This window comes from Somniosus microcephalus, unplaced genomic scaffold, assembly GCF_052327205.1.
Source record: "Somniosus microcephalus isolate GS21.2 unplaced genomic scaffold, FLI_Smic_1.0 unresolved_chr2, whole genome shotgun sequence".
Taxonomy (NCBI): domain Eukaryota; kingdom Metazoa; phylum Chordata; class Chondrichthyes; order Squaliformes; family Somniosidae; genus Somniosus; species Somniosus microcephalus.
The window spans coordinates 11,261,709-11,286,108 of NW_028225180.1; the positions used below are offsets into that span (position 1 = coordinate 11,261,709).

The following is a 24,400-nucleotide window of genomic DNA, read 5'->3' on the forward strand; positions in this document are numbered from 1 at the left end:
CCTCCGGCAATGCAGCACTCCCTCAGTACTGCCACTACGATGGTGCAGCGCTCCCTCAGTACTGCCGCTTTGAGAGTGCAGTGCTCCCTGAGTACTGCCTCTCCAACAAGGCAGCGCTCCCTCAGAACTGCCCCACCGACAGTGCAGCGCTCCCTCAGTACTGCCCCACCGACAGTGCAGTGCTCTCTCAGTACTATCCCATCGACAGTGCAGCGCTCCCTCAGTACTGCCCCTCCGATAGTGCGGTGCTCCCTGAGTACAGCCCCTCTGACAGTGCAGCGCTCCCTCAGTACTGCCCCTCCGACAGTGCAGTGCTCTCTCAGTACTGCCCCTCCGACAGTGCGGCACTCCCTCAGTACTGACCTTCCGACAGTGCAGCGCTCTCTCAGTTTTATCCCATCTACAGTGCAGCACTCCCTCAGTACTGCTCGTCCGACAGTGCAGCGCTTGCTCAGTACTGACCCTCTGACAGTGCAGTGATCCCTCAGTACTGACCCTCTGACAGTTCAGCGCTCCCACAATACTGCCCTTCCGACAGTGCAGCGCACTCTCAGTACTGCTCGTCCGATAGTGCAGCGCTCCCTCAGTACTATCCCATCTACAGTGCAGCACTCCCTCAGTACTGCCCCTCCGACAGTATGGCACTACCTCAGTACTGCTGCTCCGACAGTGCAGCGCTCCCTAAGTACTGCACCTCCGACAGTGTGGCACTCCCTCTACTGCCACTCCGACAGTGCAGCGCTACCTCAGATCTGCCCCTCCGACAATGCAGCACTTCCTCAGTACTGCCGCTCCGACGCTGCAGCGCTCCCTCAGTAATGCACCTCCAACAGTGCAGCGCTGCCTCAGCACTGCCCCTCCAACAGTGCAGCGCTCCCTCAGTATTGCCCCTGCGACAGTGCAGCACTCCCTCAGTACTGCCCATCTGAGAGTGCAGCGCTCCCTCAGTACTGCACCTCTGTCAGTGCAGCTCTCTCTCAGTACAATCCCATCGAAAGTGCAGCGCTCCCTCAGTACTGCCCCTCTGTCAGTGCAGCACTCCCTCAGTACTGCCCATCTGAGAGTGCAGCACTCCCTCAGTACTGCCCCTCCGACATTGCAGTGCTCCCTCAGTACTGATGCTCCGACAGTGCAGTGCTCCCTCAGTTCTGCCACACCAACAGCGAGGTGCTCCCTCTGTTCTGCCCCTCCGACAGTGCAGCGCTCTCTCAGAACTATCCCATTGACAGTGCAGCGCTCCCTCAGTACTGCCCCTCCGGCAATGCAGCACTCCCTCAGTACTGCCGCTATGAGAGTGCAGTGCTCCCTCAGTACTGCCTCTCCAACAAGGCAGCGCTCCCTCAGAACTGCCCCACCGACAGTGCAGCGCTCCCTCAGTACTGCCCCACCGACAGTGCAGTGCTCTCTCAGTACTATCCCATCGACAGTGCAGCGCTCCCTCAGTACTGCCCCTCCGATAGTGCGGTGCTCCCTGAGTACAGCCCCTCTGACAGTGCAGCGCTCCCTCAGTACTGCCCCTCCGACAGTGCAGTGCTCTCTCAGTACTGCCCCTCCGACAGTGCGGCACTCCCTCAGTACTGCCCCTCCGAAAGTGCAGTGCTCCCTCAGTACTGCCCCTCCAACAGTGCAGCGCTCTCTCAGTGCTATCCTATGTACAGTGCAGCGCTCCCTCAGTACTGACCCTCCGACAGTGCAGCACTCCCTCATACTGACCCTCCGACAGTGCAGCGCTCACTCAATACTGCCCCTCCGACAGTGCAGCGCTCCCTCAGTACTGCCACCCCATCAGCGCGGCGCTCCCTCAGTACTGCCCCTCCGACAGTGCAGCGCTCCCTCAGTACTGCCCCTCCGTTAGTGCAGCGCTCCCTCAGTACTGCCCCTCCGACAGTGCAGCACACCCTCAGTACTGCCCCACCGACAGTGCAGCGCTCCCTCAGTACTGCCTCTCCGACAGTGCAGCGCTCTCTCAGTACTATCCCATTGACAGTGCAGCGCTCCCTCAGTGCTGCCCCTCCGATAGTGCGGTGCTCCCTCAGAACTGCCCCTCCGATAGCACAGCGCTCCCTCAGTATTGCCACTCCAACAGTGCCGCGCTCACTCAGTACTGCCTCTCCGAGCGTGCAATTCTCCCTCAGTAGTGCCCCTCCGAGAGTGCACTGCTCCCTCAGTAGTGCCCCTCCAACAATGCAGCGCTCCCTCAGATCTGCCCACCGACAGTGCAGCGCTCCCTCAGTACTGCCCCACCGACAGTGCAGTGCTCACTCAGTACTGCCCCTCCGATAGTGCGGTGCTCCCTCGGTACTGCCCCTACAACAGTGCAGCGCTCCCTCAGTACTGCACTTCCAACAGTGCAGCGCTTCCAGAGTACTGACCCTCTGACAGTGCAGCGATCCCTCAGTAGTGACCCTCCGACAGTGCAGTGCTCCCACAATACTGCCCTTTCCGACAGTACGGCACTCCCTCAGTACTGCCGCTCCGACAGTGCAGCGCTCCCTCAGCACTGCACCTCCGACAGAGCGGCACTCCCTCTACTGCCGCTCCGACAATGCAGCGCTACCTCAGTACTGCCTCTCCGACAGTGCAGCGCTCCCTCAGTACTGCCGCTCCGACAGTGCAGCGCTCCCTCAGTACTGCCTATCAGACAGTGTAGTGCTCCCTCAGTACTGCCCCCCGACAGTGCAGCGCGCTCTCAGTACTGCCCCTCCAACAGTGCAGTGCTCCCTCAGTACTGCCCCTCCGACAGTGCAGCGCTCCCTCAGTACTGCCCCTCCAACTGTGCAGCGGTCCCTCAGTACTGCCGCTCCGACAGTGCAGCACTCCCTCGTACTGCCCACCAGACAGTGCAGCGCTCCCTCAGTACTGCCCCCCAGCAGTGCAGCACGCCCACAGTACTGCCCATCCGACAATGCAGCGCTCCCTCATTACTGCCCCTCCGACAGTGCAGCGCTCCCTCAGTACTGTGCCTCCGACAGTGTAGAGATCCCTCAGTACTGCCCCTCCGACAGTGCAGTGCTCCCTCAGTACTGACCATCCAACAGTGCAGCGCTCCCTCAGTACTGCCACACCAACAGTGAGGTGCTCCCTCAGTACTGCTCCTCCGACTGTGCGGCACTCCCTCAGTACTGCCGCACCGACAGTGCAGCCCTCCCTCAGTACTGCACCTCCGAGAGTGCGGCACTCCCTCAGTACTGCTCCTCCGACAGTGCAGCGCTCCCTCACTACTGCCCCTCCGACAGTGCAGCGCCCCTCAGTAATGCCCCCCGACAGTGCAGCGCGCCCTCAGTGCTGCCCCTCCGACAGTGCAGCGCTCCCTCAGTACTGTCCCTCCGACAGTGTAGAGATCCCTCAGTACTGCCCCACCGACAGTGCAGCACTTCCTCAGTACTGCCTCTCCGACAGTGCAGCGCTCTCTCAGTACTGCCCCTCCGACAGTGCGGTGCTCCCTCAGTACTGCCCCTCTGACAGTGCAGCGCTCCCTCAGTACTGCCCATCCGAATGTGCAGCGCTCGCTCAGTACTGCCCCTGCAACACTGCAGCACTCCCTCAGTACTGCCGCTCCGACAGTGCGGCGCTCCCTCAGTACTGCTCCTCCGACAGTGCATTGCTCCCTCAGTACTGCCCCTCTGACAGTGCAGCGCTCCCTCAGTCTGCCCCTCCAACAGTGCGGCACTCCCTCAGTACTGCCGCTCCGACAGTGCAGCGCTCCCTCAGTACTGCACCTCCGACAGTGCGGTGCTCCCTCAGTACTGCCCCTCCGACAATGCAGAGCGCCCTCAGTACTGCCCCTCCGACAGTGCAAAGCTCCCTCAGTGCTGAACCTCCGACAGTGCAGCGCTCCCTCAGTACTGCCCCTCTGACAGTGCGGCACTCCCTCAGTACTGCCCCTCCGACAGTGCAGCACTCCCTCAGTACTGCCCCTCTGACAGTGCAGTGCTCCCTCAGTACTGCCCCTCCGACAGTGCAGCTCTCCCTCAGTACTGCCCCTCCGACAGTGCAGCGCTCCCTCAGTGCTGCCCCTCCGACAGTGCAGCACTCCCTCAGTACTGCCGCTCTGACAGTGCAGCGCTCCCTCAGTACTGCACCTCCGACAGTGCGGCACTCCCTCTACTGCCGCTCCGACAATGCAGCGCTACCTCAGTACTGCCTCTCCGACAATGCAGCACTCCCTCAGTACTGCTGCTCCGATGGTGCAGCGCTTCCTCAGTACTGCACCTCCGACAGTGCAGCGCTCCATCACTACCACCCCTCCAACAGTGCAGCGCTCCCTCAGTATTGCCCCTGCGACAGTGCAGCACTCCCTCAGTACTGCCCATCTGAGAGTGCAGCACTCCCTCAGTACTGCCCCTCCAACAGTGCAGTGCTCCCTCAGTACTGCTCCTCCAACAGTGCGGCGCTCCCTCAGGAGTGCACCTCCGACAGTGCAGCGCTCTCTCAGTACTATCCCATCGAAAATGTAGCGCTCCCTCAGTACTGCCCCTCCGATAGTGTGATGTTCTCTCAGCAGGGCCCCTCCGACAGTGCAACGCTCCCTCAGTATTGCCCCTCCGACAGTACGGCGCTCCCTCAGTACTGCTGCCCCGACAGTGCTGCGCTCCCTCAGTACTGCACCTCCGACAGTGTGACACTCCCTCAGGACTGCCCCTCCGACAGTGCAGCGCTCCCTCAGTACTGCCCCTCCGACAGGGCAGCGGTCCCTCAGTACTGCCTATCAGACAGTGCAGCGCTCCCTCAGTACTGCCCCCCGACACTGCAGCTTGCCCTCAGTACTGCCCCTCCAACAATGCAGTGCTCCCTCAGTACTGCCCCTCCGACAGTGCAGCGCTCCCTCAGTACTGCCCCTCAGCAGTGCAGCACGCCCACAGTACTGCCCATCCGACAATGCAGCCCTCCCTCATTACTGCCCCTCTGACAGTGCAGCGCTCCCTCAGTACTGACCATCCAACAGTGCAGCGCTCCCTAAGTCTGCCCCTCCGACAGTGCGGCACTCCCTCAGTACTGCCGCTCCGACAGTGCAGCGCTCCCTCAGTACTGCACCTCCAACAGTGCAGCGCTCCCTCAGTACTGCCCCTCCGACAATGCAGAGCGCCCTCAGTGCTGAACCTCCGACAGTGCGGCGCTCCCTCAGTACTGCCCCTCCGACAGTGCAGCGCTCCCTCAGTACTGCCCCTCCGACAGTGCGGCGCTCCCTCAGTACTGCCCCTCCGACAGTGCGGCGCTCCCTCAGTACTGCCCCTCCGACAGTGCGGCGCTCCCTCAGTACTGCCCCTCTGACAGTGCGACACTCCCTCAGTACTGCCCCTCCGACAGTGCAGCACTCCCTCAGTACTGCCCCTCTGACAGTGCAGTGCTCCCTCAGTACTGCCCCTCCGACAGTGCAGTTCTCCCTCAGTACTGCCCCTCCGACAGTGCAGCGCTCCCTCAGCACTGGCACAGGGGAGTGTTGGGCTGGATTTTGACAGTCCACTCTATGGAGTGCGGGCCTGAACCCATGACATTGTGTTTTGTCTCAAATTATTCATCTCCTCCCCTGGAACTTTCCTTTGCTTTTACGGAGTATTACAGCCTATTTGCAGCACAGAAACACACCATTTGTACCAACTTGTTGATGGAGTGGTTCTGCTCCACACGAGATTCCTTCCACCCCACTTCCTCTCACCCTTCAGCATATACCTCTCTTCCTTTCTCCCTGATGTGTTTATCTAACTTCCCCTTAAATGCTGCTAAACTTTTTACCTCAACCACTCCCTGTGGCAGCGAGTTCCACATTCTCACCACTCTCTGGGTGAAGAAGTTTCTCCGGAATTCCCTACTGGATTTATCAGTGACAATCTTATATTTATGCTGACCCTTAGTTCTGCTCTCACCCCGCAGGTAGATTAATCTGTTCTACCTCTACCTTATTGAACCCATTTCATCATTTTAAAGAGCTCCATCAGGTCACTGCTCAGCATTATCTTTTCGATAGAAAACAGCCCCAACCTGTTCAATCTTTCCTGATTGTTATAACCTCTCAGTTCTGGTATCATCCTTGTGAATATTTTTTTGCACGTTCTCTCGTACCTCTATATCCTTTTTATATGGTGAGCAGAACTGTGCACAGTGCTCCAAGTGTGATATGGAGATCAGAACAGTGCACAGTAACTCCAAGTGTGATAAGGAGACCAGAACTGTGCACAGTAACTCCCAGTGTGATATGGAGACCAGAACTGTGCACAGTAACTCCCAGTGTGATATGGAGACCAGAACTGTGCACAGTAACTCCAAGTGTGATATGGAGACCAGAACTGTGCACAGTAACTCCAAGTGTGATACGGAGACCAGAACTGTGCACAGTAACTCCCAGTGTGATATGGAGACCTGAACTGTGCACAGTAACTCCCAGTGTGATATGGAGACCAGAACTGTGCACAGTAACTCCAAGTGTGATATGGAGACCAGAACTGTGCACAGTAACTCCAAGTGTGATATAGAGACCAGAACTGTGCACAGTAACTCCAAGTGTGATATGGAGACCAGAACTGTGCACAGTAACTCCAAGTGTGATATGGAGACCAGAACTGCGCACAGTAACTCCAAGTGTGATATGGAGACCAGAACTGTGCACAGTAACTCCAAGTGTGATATGGAGACCAGAACTGTGAAAAGTAGCTCCCAGTGTGATATGGAGACCAGAACTGTGGACAGTAATGTATTGATTTCTTTGTGGGTTCAATGACGAGACATTTATGAAAGAGAATGGCCTAGAAATTGAGTTTTGGCGCAGCCAGGACTTTAGCGCCGGAAGTTAGTGCCGGAGCTAAGTCGCGCTGGTCGGGCCCAAAATTCAATAGTTCTGCACCCAAACGGCTGCCGGCGCTGCTGAGAGCTGTTTGCGCCTGAAAACTGGCGCAACGCGCTGAATTTCGGCGCTATTCCGGCGCTGCGGCGCCCGCTGCGGTGCGGCAGGTTCGGGAAGTGCAGGCCTCCTCCTTCCCTTAAGGAGGAGCTGCCTGCACCCGGCCGCGGCCCGCGAAAATCTTTTTAAAAATGAGCCCGGCACCTCGGACAAGTGCCGGGCTTGCTTCTGTTCCGGGGGCGGGGGGGAAGTCCGGGGAGGGAGCTGCGGCCAGGCGGCCGGCGGGAAAGCGGCCGGCCGCCGCGGGGCCTTTAATGCGCCGGCGCAAAGTCATGTAAGACTCTGTTGCCAGAGTCTTAGTTGCGGCTGCCACGGGCGAGGCGGCCGCAACTGAATTTCGGCGCTGGGGCCCGTCGGCATGGCAACCGGGACGCTGCGCACACCGATGACGTCATCGGTGCCGGCGCAGCGCTACCGGTCTACCGCGGCGGAAGGGCCCCAGGCAATTTCGGCGCCGGCGCCAATTGCAGCGCTAGGCCCTCTAGCGCCGCAAAATCGGCGCTAAGGGCACTGAATTTCTAGGCCAATGTCTTTTAATCTAAAGCTTGTTCAACTCTTTTAACAGCATTTTCAGGAGACACCATTATGCTAGTGATGCATCTAGAACGAAACTGAAAATAAAACTAGACTGCCTTGCTTGTCTCGGTCACATGCCCTCTGCTGGTCAGGCACAAGCAATCAATACCTGCAAACATGCTATTAAGGCATCATAATCGAACAGGCAAATACCATCTATATTTGCTGATATCATTACATCTCCTTTTCTTAAAACAAAAGTATTTTACTTTTAACTAACAACATGTTTTCTTTGTATTAATCTGCATTTTAACTGTAACACTTAATGAACTTACATTATCATTATCATGATCAAGGTTTTTTAACCTTGCTTTGTGTGTTCACATGAAATATGTCAATACACTAGAACTTGACGAAAGAATAAGATAACATTACTTCCTTCTATAACAATAGTCCTTAAATTTGCTCAATGAGTCTCTCAGGAGGCTTCACGTGTCTTAAGGATTTTCTGATTGATTGTCCTTGAATCTGAGTTGTTGCCTCAGATGATTGGTTCTCAGCTGTGTGATCAGGTTGTTCAACAGTATCAGTCTCTTGACCTGCTGTGGCTGGTCCCATGAGAAGATCTCGACGATTTCTTCTCAGAACAGCACCCTCATCTGTCTGAATGGTGTATGACCTTGGTTGAACTTCAGTCAGGACAGTTCCCTTCTGAGTCCATGTGTTTGTTTTGTCTTTCAACCTTACTTGGTCACCAGTGTGGAGTTCAGGTAGGTTTTGTGTTCCTCTGTCATAGTAGTACTTTTGCTTTTCTTTCTGTTGCTCATTGAACTTCCTCACTTTCTCCCCCTCTTTTGTTTTCAGGAGGTTCTCCGGGATGGGTAGGTTTGACCTTAGCCGACGTCCCATCAGGAGTTGGGCTGGTGACTTACCACACTCGAGCGGCGTTGTGCGGTATACAAGCATGCTTTGGTAGAAGTCAGTTCCACTGTCTTTTGCCTTGTACATCAGTCTTTTCACTGTCTGGACCAATTTTTCCACGAGTCCATTGGACTGTGGATAGTGAGGACTTGACGTTTTGTGGACAAAGTCCCACTCTTTGGCAAAGTGTCGGAAACTTGCATTGTAAAACTGGGGTCCGTTGTCTGTGAAGACTTCGCTTGCCACGCCATGTCTGGAGAATATGGCTTTCATACATGTTATCCCAGCATCTGCAGTGGTGGTGTACAGTCTACAAACCTCTGGATACAGGGAGTAATAGTCTGTGACTACAAGATAGTCCTTCCCTTGACATACGAATAGGTCAGCGCCTACCTTCTGGTAAGGTCTGTCTGGCGCTGGGTGTGGCTTTAATGGTTCTACCGGATTGCTTGCTCGATATTTCAGGCATATTGTGCAGTTTGACACCTCATTTGTCACATCTTGGTTGATTCGTGACCAGTACATCACCTCTCGTGCTCTTTTCTTACACTTTTCGATTCCCAGATGTCCTCCATGGATCTTTTTTAACATCCCTTTTCTCAGACTCTTTGGGATAACTATTTTACTTCCTTTGTAGATGATGTCTTTGACCACTGATAGTTCCGCCCTGCAGTTCCAGTACTCTGCCATGTCAGGTGAGCAGTCTTGCTTCATGTTGGGCCATCCATCCAAGATGCTTTTCCTCAGTCATCTCATTGTTTCATCTTTGTTTGTCTCAGTCTTTATGAGCTCCATTTTTGCATCTGCTATGGGCAGTGCACTTGTGATCATGTCCACGTAGGCATTCACTTTTTCAACCATTGTGGTGTTTGCGGGCTCACTTGGGTCAACAGCTCTGGACAACGTGTCTGCTGTATACATCAGCTTACCCGGTGTGTACGCAACATTCAGTGTATAGTGTTGCAGCCTGATCATCATTCTTTGTATTCTAAGCGGACAGCTATTTAGTGGCTTTTGGAACAATGCAATCAAGGGCTTATGGTCAGTCTCTACACTGATTGCTTGTCCTGCCACAAACTGGTGAAATCTTTCACAGGCGTATGTGATGCTGAGCAGCTCCTTTTCTATTTGAGCATATCACGTCTCCGCGTCTGTCATTGAGCGTGATGCATATGCAATAGGTTGCCAGTAGTCATATTTTTGCAGAAGAACGGCACCGAGCCCACTCTGTGATGCATCTGATGATATCTTGATGGGTCTCGCTGGGTCATAAAGCCTCAGAACTGGTTCCTCTGTGAGCAGTTTCTTTAGATCGCTCCATGACTTCTCATGCTCATGATTCCATTCCCATTCTATGCTCTTTTCAGTTAGTCTTCTCAGTGGCGCCATCTTTTCTGAGAGGTTGGATATGAATTTCCCCATGTAGTTGATCATTCCATTAAACCTCTGCACGTCCTTTTTGCATTGTGGCTTTGGCATATTCTCAATGGCGGACACCTTTCTGGGATCTGGTCTGATGCCCTCACTGCTAAGGATATCTCCCACGAATGTCAGTTCTGTCACCCTGAGCTGGCATTTCTCTCTATTCAGCTTCAGGTTTGTTTTCCTTGTTGCTTCCAGCACTTTTTTCAGTCTCTCGTCATGCTCAGTTCTCGTGGTTCCCCATACTATGATGTCATCCATTGATGTATCAACTCCCTCCAGGTGCTCATAGATCATATGGATAGTCTTGTGATACACTTCAGGAGCTGAGGCAATGCCAAATGGTAACCTTAGGAATCTGTATCTGCCAAATGGACTGTTGAATGTGCACAGTCTTGAACTTGCTTCGTCCAGCTTCATCTGCCAAAATCCTGATGATGCATCTAACTTGCTGAAATATTTTGCATTTGCAAACTGTGCCATGATTTCCTCACGTGTAGGAAGCTTGAAGTGCTCTCTCTTTATTGCTCTGTTTAGATCTCTTGGATCCAGGCAAATTCTGAGCTTTCCATTCTTTTTGTCCACTACGACGAGGGAACTCACCCACTCAGTCGGCTCATCTATCTTCTGAATCATGTTCAGGCTTTCTATCCTGTCCAACTCTGCCTTCAGTTGCTTTTGAAGAGCAAACGGAACTTTTCTGCATGGATGTATGACCGGTGTCATACTTTTATCTACTCTGATCGTGTGTTCTCCTGGAATGCGGCCTAGACCCTTAAATAGGTCTTTGTACTCTTTCATGAGTTCATCATAGACTGTCTCTCCTTCGCTTTCCACAACGAGGACTCTCTTTACCAGATTCAGTCTCTCACAGGCTTTTAAACCTAGTATGGCTTGCACCTCCTTTGGCACCACGATTAATGCTAACGTGTGCTCTCTGTCCTTGTGTGTCACTTTGACAATGCATCTTCCTTTCACTGGTATATCAGTACCTGAGTATCCTGTCACTTTCACTTTTATTCCATGTATCTTTGGTCTGGGTCTAATTTTCTTAAAATCAGTCTCTGATATCACATTAACTTGTGCTCCAGTATCCAATTTAAATGGAATGTGTATGTTATTCACTTTTAGTGTCAACATCCAGTCTCTTTCTTCTTTTTTGTCTTCAGACACAACATCTACATTGAACTCCTCTATGTTGCTTTCATCTGCTGCATGGACCTTGCTTTGTTGCATTTGGTTCTTACAGCAACGGGCATAATGGCTGTTCTTGTTGCAACTATTGCATGTTTTACCATATGCTGGACACTTTCTTGGTGGATGCTGTGTACTGCATCGACTACATGACTTTCGATTGTCCCTTTCATTTTTGTTCGCTGGCCACGCCTCTTTTTTCACATTGGTGCTCTTTTTGTTAAACGGTTTGTGTCCGTTCTTACTCACTGCATCCACGTTGCAGCTACTGTCACTGAACAGCTCCTTTGCCTGCAACTTCACAGTCTCTGTAGCCCTACACAGTGCTATGGCTTTTCCCAGGTCTAGATCTTGCTCTCTTAGCAGTCTTTCCCTTAGACCATTATTTGGAATACCACACACCAGTCTGTCTTTTATCAGCGAGTCTGTCAGTCCCCCAAATTCAGACGATTTGCTTCTGTTTCTCAGTTCAGTCACATACTGATCAATAGTCTCACCCGTTTTCTGTGCACATGTGAAAAATCTGTGCCTCTCAAACGTCACGTTACATTTAGGTATGCAGTAGGCCTCAAACTGTTCCATTATTTTATCTAGCTTCATTTTGTCTCCATCTGCAGCGAATGTGAAGTTATTATAAACCTCCAGCGCTTCATCACCCACGACATGTAAGAACAGTGACGATTTCTTTTTATTACTTTTCTCGTCAGCTCCGATTGCCGCTAAATACAACCCCAAACGTTGTTTGAACCTCCTCCAATTTTCAGCCACATTACCTGTCAACTGAAGCGTCGCCGGTGGGAGTAAACCTTCCAATTTTCACTTCGTTAGCTATTCTCTAATGGTAAGTAACGACGCTCTCTTTTGGCTTGCTAATCTGTGGAGAGCTGATTTAACTTCAGATTTTTCCTCTTCATCTCTTTCAATTACTTCTGACACCATGTATTGATTTCTTTGTGGGTTCAATGAGGAGACATTTATGAAAGAGAATGTCTTTTAATCTAAAGCTTTTTCAACTCTTTTAACAGCATTTCCAGGAGACACCATGCTAGTGATGCATCTAGAATGAAACTGAAACTAAAACTAAACTGCCTTGCTTGTCTCGGTCACATGCCCTCTGCTGGTCAGGCACAAGCAATCAATACCTGCAAACATGCTGTTAAGGCATCATAATCGAACAGGCAAATACCATCTATATTTGCTGATATCATTACAAGTAACTCCAAGTGTGATAAGGAGACCAGAACGGTGTACAGTAACTCCCAGTGTGATATGGAGTCCAGAACTGTGCACAGTAACTCCCAGTGTGATAAGGAGACCAGAACGGTGTACAGTAACTCCCAGTGTGATATGGAGTCCAGAACTGTGCACAGTAACTCCCAGTGTGATATGGAGACCAGAACTGTGCACAGTAATTCCCAGTGTGATATGGAGACCAGAACTGTGCACAGTAACTCCAAGTGTGATATGGAGACCAGAACTGTGCACAATAACTCCCAGTGTGATATGGAGACTAGAACTGAGCACATTAACTCCCAGTGTGATATGGAGACCAGCACAGTGCATAGTAACTCCCAGTGTGATATGGAGACCAGAACTGGGCACATTAACTCCCAGTGTGAGATGCAGACCAGAACAGTGCACAGTGTTCCAAGTGTGATATGGAGACCAGAACTGTGCACAGTGTTCCAAGTGCGATATGGAGACCAGAACTGTGCACAGTACTCCAAGTGTGATATGGAGGCCAGAACTGTGCACAGTGTTCCAAGAGTGATATGGAGACTAGAACTGTGCACAGTGCTCCAGGTGTGATATGGAGACCAGAACTGTGCACAGTAACTCCCAGTGTGATATGGAGGCCAGAACTGTGCACAGTAACTTCAAGTGTGATATGGAGACCAGAATTGTACACATTAACTCCAAGTGTGATAAGGAGACCAGAACTGTGAACAGTGCTCCAAGTGTGATATGGAGGCCAGAACTGTGCACAGTTTTCCAAGTGTGATATGGAGACCAGAACTATGCATAGTGTTCCAAGTGTGATATGGAGACCGAGGCCTAGAAATTGAGTGCCCTTAGCGCCGATTTTGCGGCGCTAGAGGGCCTAGCGCTGCATTTGGCGCCGGTGCCGAAATTGCCTGGGGCCCTTACGCCGCGGTAGACCGGTAGCGCTGCGCCGGCACCGATGACGTCATTGGTGTGCGCAGCGTCCCGGTTGCCATGCCGACGGGCCCCAGCGCCGAAATTCAGTTGCGGCCGCCTCGCCCGTGGCAGCCGCAACTAAGACTCTGGCAACCGAGTCTTCCCCGAGTTAGCGCCGGCGCATTAAGGTCGCGCGGCGGCCGGCCGCTTTCCCGTCGGCTGCCTGCCCGCACCTCCCTCCCCGGACTCCTCCACCCCCCCCCCCCCGCGGAACAGATGCCTCTGGCCTGCAAGCCCGGCACTTGTCCGAGGTGCCGGGCTCATTTTTTCAATAATTGAACGGACAGCAGGCGGGTGCAGGCAGCTCCTCCTTAACTGAAGGAGGAGGCCTGCACTTCCCCAGCCTGCCGCACCGCATCGGGTGCCGCAGCGCCGGATTAGCGCCGCAATTCGGCACTCAGCGCCCATTGGGAGGCGCTCACGCCCGCCAGTAGCGCCGGCAGCCGTCTGGGCGCGGCGCTACTGAATTTTTGGCGCGCGCAAGGGAATTAGCGCCGGCGCTAAATTTCCGGCGCTAAAGCCCTGGCGCGGCGTCAACTCAATTTCTAGGCCCAGAAGTGTGCACAGTGTTCCAAGTGTAGTATGGAGACCAGAACTGTGCACATTAACTCCAAGTGTTATATGGAGACCAGAACTGTGCACATTACTCCAAGTGTGATATGGAGACCAGAAGTGTGCACAGTGTTCCAAGTGTTATATGGAGACCAGAACTGTGCACAGTGTTCCAAGTGTTATATGGAGACGAGAACTGTGCAAATTACTCAAAGTGTGATATGGAGACCAGAACTGTGAACAGTGCTCCAAGTTTGATATGGAGACCAGAACTGTTCACAGTAACTCCCAGTGTGATATGGAGACCAGAACTGTGCACAGTAACTCCAAGTGTAAAAGGAGTCCAGAGCTGTGCACAGTAACTCCAAGTGTGATATGGAGACCAGAACTATGCATAGTGCTCCAAGTGTGATATGGAGACCAGAACTGTGTACAGTAACTCCCAGTGTGATATGGAGACCAGAACTGTGCACAGTGCTCCAAGTGTGATATGGTGACCAGAACTGTGCACTTTACTCCAAGTGTGATATGGAGACCAGAACTGTGCACTTTACTCCAAGTGTGATATGGAGACCAGAACCGTGTACAGTAACTCCCAGTGTGATATGGAGACCAGAACTGTGCACAGTAACTCCCAGTGTGACATGGAGGCCAGAACTGTGCACAGTAACTCCAGGTGTGATATGGAGACTGGAACTGTGAACAGTGTTCCAAGTATGTTACGGAGACCAGAAATCTGCATAGTGCTCCAAGTGTGAAATGGAGACCAGAACTGTGCAAAGTAACTCCAAGTATGATATGGAGACCAGAACTGTGCACAGTAACTCCCAGTGTGATATGGAGACCAGAACTGTGCACAGTAACTCCCAGTGTGATATGGAGACCAGAACTGTGCACAGTAACTCCCAGAGTGATATGGAGATCAGAACTGTGCACAGTAACTCCAAGTGTGATATGGAGACCAGAACTGTGTACTGTACTCCAAGTGTGATATGGAGACCAGAGCTGTGCACAGTAACTCCAAGTATGATATGGAGACCAGAACTGTGCACAGTAACTCCCAGAGTGATATGGAGACCAGAACTGTGCACTGTAACTCCAAGTGTGATATGGAGACCAGAACTGTGCACAGTAACTCCAAGTGTGATATAGAGACCAGAACTGTGCACAGTAACTCCCAGTGTGATATGGAGACCAGAACTGTGCACATTAACTCCAAGTGTTATATGGAGACCAGAACTGTGCACATTACTCCAAGTGTGATATGGAGACCAGAGCTGTGCACAGTGTTCCAAGTGTTATATGGAGACCAGAACTGTGCACAGTGTTCCAAGTGTTATATGGAGACCAGAACTGTGCAAATTACTCAAAGTGTGATATGGAGACCAGAACTGTGCACAGTACTCCAAGGGTGATATGGAGACCAGAACTGTGAACAGTGCTCCAAGTTTGATATGGAGACCAGAACTGTGCACAGTAACTCCCAGTGTGATTTGGAGACCAGAACTGTGCACAGTAACTCCAAGTGTAAAAGGAGTCCAGAGCTGTGCACAGTAACTCCAAGTGTGATATGGAGACCAGAACTATGCATAGTGCTCCAAGTGTGATATGGAGACCAGAACTGTGTACAGTAACTCCCAGTGTGATATGGAGACCAGAACTGTGCACAGTGCTCCAAGTGTGATATGGTGACCAGAACTGTGCACTTTACTCCAAGTGTGATATGGAGACCAGAACTGTGCACTTTACTCCAAGTGTGATATGGAGACCAGAACCGTGTACAGTAACTCCCAGTGTGATATGGAGACCAGAACTGTGCACAGTAACTCCCAGTGTGATATGGAGGCCAGAACTGTGCACAGTAACTCCAGGTGTGATATGGAGACCGGAACTGTGAACAGTGTTCCAAGTATGTTACGGAGACCAGAAATCTGCATAGTGCTCCAAGTGTGAAATGGAGACCAGAACTGTGCACAGTAACTCCAAGTATGATATGGAGACCAGAACTGTGCACAGTAACTCCCAATGTGATATGGAGACCAGAACTGTGCACAGTAACTCCCAGTGTGATATGGAGACCAGAACTGTGCACAGTAACTCCCAGAGTGATATGGAGATCAGAACTGTGCACAGTAACTCCAAGTCTGATATGGAGACCAGAACTGTGTACTGTACTCCAAGTGTGATATGGAGACCAGAGCTGTGCACAGTAACTCCAAGTATGATATGGAGACCAGAACTGTGCACAGTAACTCCCAGTGTGATATGGAGATCAGAACTGTGCACAGTAACTCCCAGAGTGATATGGAGATCAGAACTGTGCACAGTAACTCCAAGTGTGATATGGAGACCAGAACTGTGCACAGTAACTCCAAGTGTGATATGGAGACCAGAACTGTGTACTGTACTCCAAGTGTGATATGGAGACCAGAACTGTGCACAGTAACTGCAAGTGTGATATGGAGACCAGAACTGTGCACAGTAACTCCCAGAGTGATATGGAGACCAGAACTGTGCACAGTAACTCCAAGTGTGATATGGAGACCAGAACTGTGCACAGTAACTCCAAGTGTGATATAGAGACCAGAACTGTGCACAGTAACTCCCAGTGTGATATGGAGACCAGAACTGTGCACAGTAACTCCTAGTGTGATATGGAGACCTGAACTGTGCACAGTAACTCCAAGTGTGATATGGGGACCAGAACTGTGCACAGTAACTCCAAGTGTGATATGGAGACCAGAACTGTGCACAGTAACTCCCAGTGTGATATGGAGACCAGAACTGTGCACAGTAACTCCAAGTGTGATATGGAGACCAGAGCTGTGCACAGTAACTCCAAGTGTGATATGGAGACCAGAACTGTGCACAGTAACTCCAAGTGTGATATGGAGACCAGAACTGTGCACAGTAACTCCAAGTGTGATATGGAGACCAGAACTGTGCACAGTAACTCCCAGTGTGATATGGAGACCAGAACTGTGCACAGTAACTCCCAGTGTGATATGGAGACCAGAACTGTGCACAGTACTCCAAGTTTGATATAGAGACCAGAACTGTGCACAGTAACTCCAAGTGTGATATGGAGACCAGAACTGTGCACAGTAACTCCAAGTGTGATATGGAGACCAGAATTGTGCACAGTAACTCCAAGTGTGATATGGAGACCAGAACTGTGCACAGTAACTCCCAGTGTGATATGGAGACCAGAACTGTGCCCAGTAACTCCCAGTGTGATATGGAGACCAGAACTGTGCACAGTAACTCCTAGTGTGATATGGAGACGTGACCTGTGCACAGTAACTCCAAGTGTGATCTGGGGACCAGAACTGTGCACAGTAACTCCAAGTGTGATATGGAGACCAGAACTGTGCACAGTAACTCCAAGTGTGATATGGAGACCAGAACTGTGCTCAGTAACTCCAAGTGTGATATGGAGACCAGAACTGTGCACAGTAACTCCCAGTGTGATATGGGGACCAGAACTGTGCACAGTAACTCCCAGTGTGATATGGGGACCAGAACTGTGCACAGTAACTCCCAGTGTGATATGCGGACCAGAACTGTGCACAGTAACTCCAAGTGTGGTCTAACCAAGGTTCTATCCAAGTTTAACATAACTTCTCTGCTTTCCAATCCTATCCCTCTAGAAATGAACCCCAGTGCTTTGTTTGCTTTTTTTATAGCCTTAACCTGCGTCGCCATGTTTAGTCTCGGTACCCTAGATCCCTCTGCTCCTCTACCCCATTCAGATGTTTATTATCCAAGCAGTGTGTGGCCTCCTTATTCTTCCTTCCAAAATGTACACCACAAACTTATCTATATTGAAGTTCACTTGCCAATTGCACGCCCAATCTAGAAGTTTACTAATGTCTCATTTGGATGAGACGTTAAACCGAGGCCCCGTCTGCCCCCTCTCAGGTGGACGTAAAAGATCCCACGGCCACTCTTTCGAAGAGCAGGGGAGTTCTCCCCGGTGACCTGAGGCCCAGTATTTATATCTCTATTAACAGATTATCTGGTCGTTATCACATTGCTGTTTGTGGGAGCTTGCTGTGCGCAAGTTGCTTGGCGTGTTTCCTGCATTACAACAGTGACTACACTTCAAAATGTACTTCATTGGCGCTTTGGGACGACCTGAGGTCGTGAAAGGCGTTATATAAATGCAAGTCTTCCTTTATTCTTTTCCTGTATTTTGTCGCTGTATTTACTGGACACCCCCCTCCCCCCCGCCACCCCACAATTTGGTGTTGTCTGCAAATTTTGAAATTGTGCTGTCGAATCCAGGGTCTAAATCATTTGTGCAAATGGTGAACAACAGTGGTCGCAGCACTGATCCTTGTGGAACACCTCCTGCCAGTCTCATTAACAGTTAACAAAAACAACAAAAAGTTGCATTGATATAGCGCCTTCAAAGTAGCAAACCGTCCCAAGGCACTCAACAGAAGCACATCGCTCAAAATTTGGGACCGAACCACGGACAGAGATATTGGGGCAGGTGACCATAAGCTTCGTCAAAGAGTCAGTTTGATACTTGGAGAAAGAGGTAGTAGGGCAGAGAGGTTTAGGGTGGGGAATTCCAGAGCTCAGGGTCCAGGCAGCTGAAGGCACGGCCGCCAATCGGGGGATGCTCAAGAGGCCAGAATTGGAGTGGTGTGGAGATCTGGGAGGGGTGTAGGGCTGGAGAAGGTTACAGAGATAGGGAGGGTTGTAGGGGCTGGAGGAAGCTACAGAGATCTCAGAGGGTTGTAGGGGTTGGAGGAGGTTACAGAGATAAGGAGGGTTGTTGGGGGCTGGAGGAGGTTACAGAGATAGGGAGGGTTGTAGGGCTGGAGGAGGTTACATAGATAGGGCGGGTTGTAGGGGCTGGAGGAGGTTACAGAGATAGGGAGGGTTGTAGGGCTGGAGGAGGTTACAGAGATAGGGAGGGTTGTAGGGGCTGGAGGAGGATACAGAGATAGGGAGGGTTGTATGGGCTGGAGGAGGTTACAGAGATAGGGAGGGTTGTAGGGCTCGAGGAGGTTACAGAGATAGGGAGGGTTGTAGGGCTGCAGGAGGTTACAGAGATAGGGAGGGTTGTAGGGCTGCAGGAGGTTACAGAGATAGGGAGGGCTGTGGGGCTGCAGGAGGTTACAGAGATAGGGAGGGTTGTAGGGCTGCAGGAGGTTACAGAGATAGGGAGGGTTGTGGGGCTGCAGGAGGTTACAGAGATAGGGAGGGTTGTAGGGCTGGAGGAGGTTACAGAGATAGGGAGGGTTGTGGGGCTGCAGGAGGTTACAGAGATAGGGAGGGTTGTGGGGCTGGAGGAGGTTACAGAGATAGGGAGGGTTGTAGGGCTGCAGGAGGTTACAGAGATAGGGAGGGTTGTAGGGCTGGGGGAGGTTACAGAGATAGGGAGGGTTGTAGGGCTGGAGGAGGTTACAGAGATAGGGAGGGTTGTAGGGGCTGGAGGAGGATACAGAGATAGGGAGGGTTGTATGGGCTGGAGGAGGTTACAGAGATAGGGAGGGTTGTAGGGCTGGAGGAGGTTACAGAGATAGGGAGTGTTGTAGGGGCTGGAGGAGGTTATAGAGTTAGGGAGGGTTGTGGGGCTGGAGGAGGTTACAGAGATAGGGAGGTTTGTGGGGCTGGAGGAGGTTACAGAGATAGGGAGGGTTGTAGGGCTGCAGGAGGTTACAGAGATAGGGAGGGTTGTGGGGCTGGAGGAGGTTACAGAGTTAGGGAGGGTTGTAGGACTGCAGGAGGTTACAGAGATAGGGAGGGTTGTAGGGCTGGAGGAGGTTACAGAGATAGGGAGGGTTGTAGGGCTGGAGGAGGTTACAGAGATAGGGAGGGTTGTAGGGGCTGGAGGAGGATACAGAGATAGGGAGGGTTGTATGGGCTGGAGGAGGTTACAGAGATAGGGAGGGTTGTAGGGCTGGAGGAGGTTACAGAGATAGGGAGGGTTGTAGGGCTGCAGGAGGTTACAGAGATAGGGAGGGTTGTGGGGCTGGAGGAGGTTACAGAGATAGGGAGGGTTGTAGGGCTGCAGGAGGTTACAGAGATAGGGAGGGTTGTGGGGCTGGAGGAGGTTACAGAGATAGGGAGGGTTGTGGGGCTGGAGGAGGTTACAGAGATAGGGAGGGTTGTAGGGCTGGAGGAGGCTACAGACATAGGGAGGGTTGTGGGGGCTGGAGGAGGTTACAGAGATAGGGAGGGTTCTAGGGCTGCAGGAGGTTACAGAGATAGGGAGGGTTGTAGGGCTGGAGGAGGTTACAGAGATAGGGAGGGTTGTAGGGCTGGAGGAGGCTACAGACATAGGGAGGGTTGTGGGGGCTGGAGGAGGTTACAGAGATAGGGAGGGTTGTAGGGCTGGAGGAGGTTACAGAGATAGGGAGGGTTGTACGGCTGGAGGAGGTTACAGAGATAGGGATGGTTGTAGGGGCTGGAGGAGGTTACAGAGATAGGGAGGGTTGTAGGGCTGGAGGAGGTTACAGAGATAGGGAGGGTTGTAGGGCTGGAGGAGGTTACAGAGATAGGGAGGGTTGTAGGGGCTGGAGGAGGTTACAGAGATAGGGAGGGTTGTAGGGCTGGAGGAGGTTACAGAGATAGGGAGGGTTGTAGGGCTGGAGGAGGTTACAGAGATAGGGAGGGTGTAGGGGCTGGAGGTGGTTACAGAGATAGGGAGGGTTGTAGGGGCTGGAGGAGGTTACAGAGATAGGGAGGGTTGTAGGGCTGGAGGAGGTTACAGAGATAGGGAGGGTTGTAGGGGCTGGAGGAGGTTACAGAGATAGGGAGGGTTGTAGGGGCTGGAGGAGGTTACAGAGATAGGGAGGGTTGTAGGGCTGGAGGAGGTTACAGAGATAGGGAGGGTTGTAGGGCTGGAGGAGGTTACAGAGATAGGGAGGGTTGTAGGGCTGGAGGAGGTTACAGAGATAGGGAGGGTGTAGGGGCTGGATGTGGTTACAGAGATAGGGAGGGTTGTAGGGCTGGAGGAGGTTACAGAGATAGGGAGGGTGTAGGGGCTGGAGGAGGTTACAGAGATAGGGAGGGTTGTAGGGGCTGGATGTGGTTACAGAGATAGGGAGGGTGTAGGGGCTGGAGGTGGTTACAGAGATAGGGAGGGGCGAGGCCATGGAGTGATTTGAAAACAAGGATGGAGAACTTTGAAACTGAAGTGGTGCCGGACCGGGAGCCAGTGTTGGTCAGCGAGCACAGGGGTGCGAGATAGGACACAGGCAGCCGAGTTTTGGATGTGCTCAAGTTTACGTAGGGTGGAATGTGGAAGGCCCGCCAGGGGAGCGTTGGAATAGTCAAGTCTAGCAGTAACAAAATGCATGGATGAGGGTTTCAGCAGCATATGACCTGAGGCAAGGCCGGAGGCGGGCGATGTTACGGAGGTGGAAGTAGGCGGTCTTGGTGATCGTACAGGAAAAGTGGTCGGAAATTCATCTCGAGGTTTAACACGACAACAAGACTGGGAGAGTGAAACACCCTGTCACGCTGGGATGGCCGGGAATCGTTCCCTCACTTCCAACCCCCGCCCCCAACCCGGCCTCACCTGCCGCAATGGCGGAGAACATGGCGAAGATCATTCCCAGGCTGATTCGGGTCAGAGGGGTCGGCAGAAGGTTCCTCTTCACCAGGATGGGGTCAATCACCTTGTCCTTCAAGGGGATTAGTATCAAAAGCATCACCGCATCAAACATTGTCAACCAGGCTGTGGGGAACTGTGGACAAACAGAGAGGTTACAGCCCGGTGTGGAGAAAAGGAGCCCATTCCGCCCATCGTGCCACAGTACCCTTCATGATTTTGAACACATCGACCAAATCTCCCCTTAACCGTCTCTGCTCTAAGGAGAACAACCCCAGCTTCTCCAGTCTCTCCACATAACTGAAGTCCCTCAAAAGGGGGGCACGGTGGCATAGTGGTTAGCACTGTTGCCTCACAGCGCCAGGGACCCGGGTTCAAATCCGGCCTCGGGTGACTGTCTGTGTGGAGTTTGCACATTCTCCCCGTGTTTGCGTGGGTTTCCTCCGGGTGCTCCGGTTTCCTCCCACAGTCCAAAGATGTGCGGGTTAGGTTGATTTGGCTATGATAAATTGACCCTTAGTGTTAGGGGATTAAATACATGGGGTTACGGGGATAGGGTGGGATATGTGTCGGTGCAGGCTCGATGGGCCGACATGGCCTCTATCTGCACTGTTGTGATTCTGTGATCCCCGGTACCATTCTGGTCAATCTCCCCTTAACCTTCTCTGCTCTAAGAAGAACAATCACAGCTTCTCCAGTTTCTCCACATAACTGAAGTTCCTCATCCCTGGTACCATTCTGGTAAATGCTTTATTAGAATGCTAGGTATTATTAATAGAGTTATAGAGTAAAAAGCCAGGAAGTTATGCTAAACCTTTATAATACACAGGTTAGGCCCCAGCTGGAGTATTGTGGTTAATTCTGGGCACCGCACTTTAGGAAGGATGTCAAGGCCTTGGAGAGGTTACAGAGGAGATTGACCAGAATGGTACCAGGGATGAGGGACTTCAGTTGACTGGAGAAGCTGGGATTGTTCTCCTTAGAGCAGAGAAGGTTAAGGGGAGATTGACCAGAATGGTACCAGGGATGAGGGACTTCAGTTACGTGGAGAGACTGGAGAAGCTGGGGTTGTTCTCCTTAGAGCAGAGAAGGTTAAGGGGAGATTGACCAGAATGGTACCAGGGATGAGGGACTTCAGTTACGTGGAGAGACTGGAGAAGCTGGGATTGTTCTCCTTAGAGCAGAGAAGGTTGAGGGGAGATTGACCAGAATGGTACCAGGGATGAGGGACTGCAGTTACGTGGAGAGACTGGAGAAGCTGGGATTGTTCTCCTTAGAGCAGAGAAGGTTAAGAGGAGATTGAGCAGAATGGTACCAGGGATGAGGGACTTCAGTTACGTGGAGAGACTGGAGAAGCTGGGATTGTTCTCCTTAGAGCAGAGAAGGTTGAGGGGAGATTGACCAGAATGGTACCGGGTATGAGGGACTTCAGTTATGTGGAGAGACTGGAGAAGCTGGGATTGTTCTCCTTAGAGCAGAGAAGGTTAAGTGGAGGTTTGATAGAGGTGTTCAAAGTCATGATGATTTCTGATAGAGTAAATAAGGAGAAACTGTTTCCAGTGGCAGGAGGGTCGGTAAACTGCGGACACGGATTGAAGATAATTGACAAAAGAACCAGAGGCGGCACAGGAGGAGAGATTTGTTCACGGAGCGAGTTGCTGTGATCCGGAACACACTACCTGAAAGGGCTGTGGAAGCAGATTCACTAGTAACTTTCAAAAGGGGAACTGGATAATTACCTGAAGGAGGAAACCATTTGCAGGGGCTATGGGGAAAGATCAGGGGGGAGTGGGACTAGTTGGATCATTCTATTAAAGAGCTGTTGTGTAGGAGTCTCAGATTCCTGACAACCTGTCTGGGAAGAGGGCAACACCCCATTTCACAAGTGACACAGGCAGGAAGGGAGTACGGGGCCGATCAAAAAAGGCTTCTCAGTAATAATAATGCTTTACAGTAAAAAGCCATGGCTTCTCGCCGTGGTGAGGTCGATGGATTGTACATCAAGGCGTGACTGTAAGCCTGACAGAGCACTTACATCCCCTTTCACTCTTAGTCAACGCTGCTTTGAGAAAGGGGAATTTTAAACCGCAATAGAAATAAACTCATCGAACTCTCGCACTTACCACAACCTGCCTCCCCCTCGCTCGATTAACTAATGGGTTTTGACAGCATGAAAATTCATGTTCCATACTGTGTGAAAAGGGAACGAATTACTCCCGTCTGCTACTGTACGACGAGTGTGTGCCTCAGTGTCTGCTACCGTACAGCCGGTGTGTGTCTCAGTGTCTGCTACCATACAGCCTGTCTGTGTCTCAGTGTCAGCTCCTGTACGGCCCGTGTGTGCCTAAGTGTCAGCTCCTGTACGACCAGTGCGTGTCTCAGTGTCAGCTACTGTACGACCAGTTTGTGTCTCAGTGTCTGCTACTGTACGGCCAGTGTGTGTCTCAGAGTCTGCTACTGTACGACCAGTGTGTGTCTCAGTGTCTGCTACTGTACGACCCGTGTGTGTCACAGTGTCAGCTCCTGTACGGCCCGTGTGTGTCTCAGTGTCAGCTCCTGTACGACCAGTGTGTGTCTCATTGTCAGCTCCTGTACAGCCCGTGTGTGTCTCAGTGTCAGCTCCTGTACGGCCCGTGTGTGTCTCAGTGTCAGCTCCTGTACGGCCCGTGTGTGTCTCAGTGTCAGCTCCTGTGCAGCCCGTGTGTGTCTCAGTGTCTGCTACCATACAGCCTGTCTGTGGCTCAGTGTCAGCTCCTGTACGGCCCGTGTGTGTCTCAGTGTCAGCTCCTGTACGGCCCATGTGTATCTCAGTGTCAGCTCCTGTATGGCCTGTGTGTGTCTCAGTGTCAGCTCCTGTACGGCCCGTGTGTGTCTCACTGTCAGCTCCTGTACGGCCCGTGTGTGTCTCAGTGTCAGCTCCTGTACGGCCCGTGTGTGTCTCACTGTCAGCTCCTGTACGGCCCGTGTGTGTTTCAGTGTCAGCTCCTGTACGACCAGTGTGTGTCTCAGTGTCTGCTACTGTACGACCCGTGTGTGTCACAGTGTCAGCTCCTGTACGGCCCGTGTGTGTCTCAGTGTCAGCTCCTGTACGACCAGTGTGTGTCTCATTGTCAGCTCCTGTACAGCCC

The 24,400-nt window shown here is 52.0% G+C and overlaps 2 protein-coding genes across 2 annotated transcripts in view; both read right to left on the reverse strand.

Annotated features, from left to right (window-relative positions):
• Positions 1 to 24,400, reverse strand: part of LOC147092098 (AMP deaminase 3-like) — a 997,179-nt gene that overhangs the window by 687,506 nt on the left and 285,273 nt on the right. The gene's annotated exons all lie outside the window — the stretch shown is intronic.
• Positions 1 to 24,400, reverse strand: part of LOC147092111 (solute carrier family 15 member 4-like) — a 166,540-nt gene that overhangs the window by 38,015 nt on the left and 104,125 nt on the right. Inside the window, exon 5 of the mRNA XM_085976382.1 lies at positions 21,240 to 21,408. Within this exon, the coding sequence (XP_085832508.1) occupies positions 21,240 to 21,408 (169 nt within the window). The remainder of the gene's footprint in view (positions 1 to 21,239; positions 21,409 to 24,400) is intronic.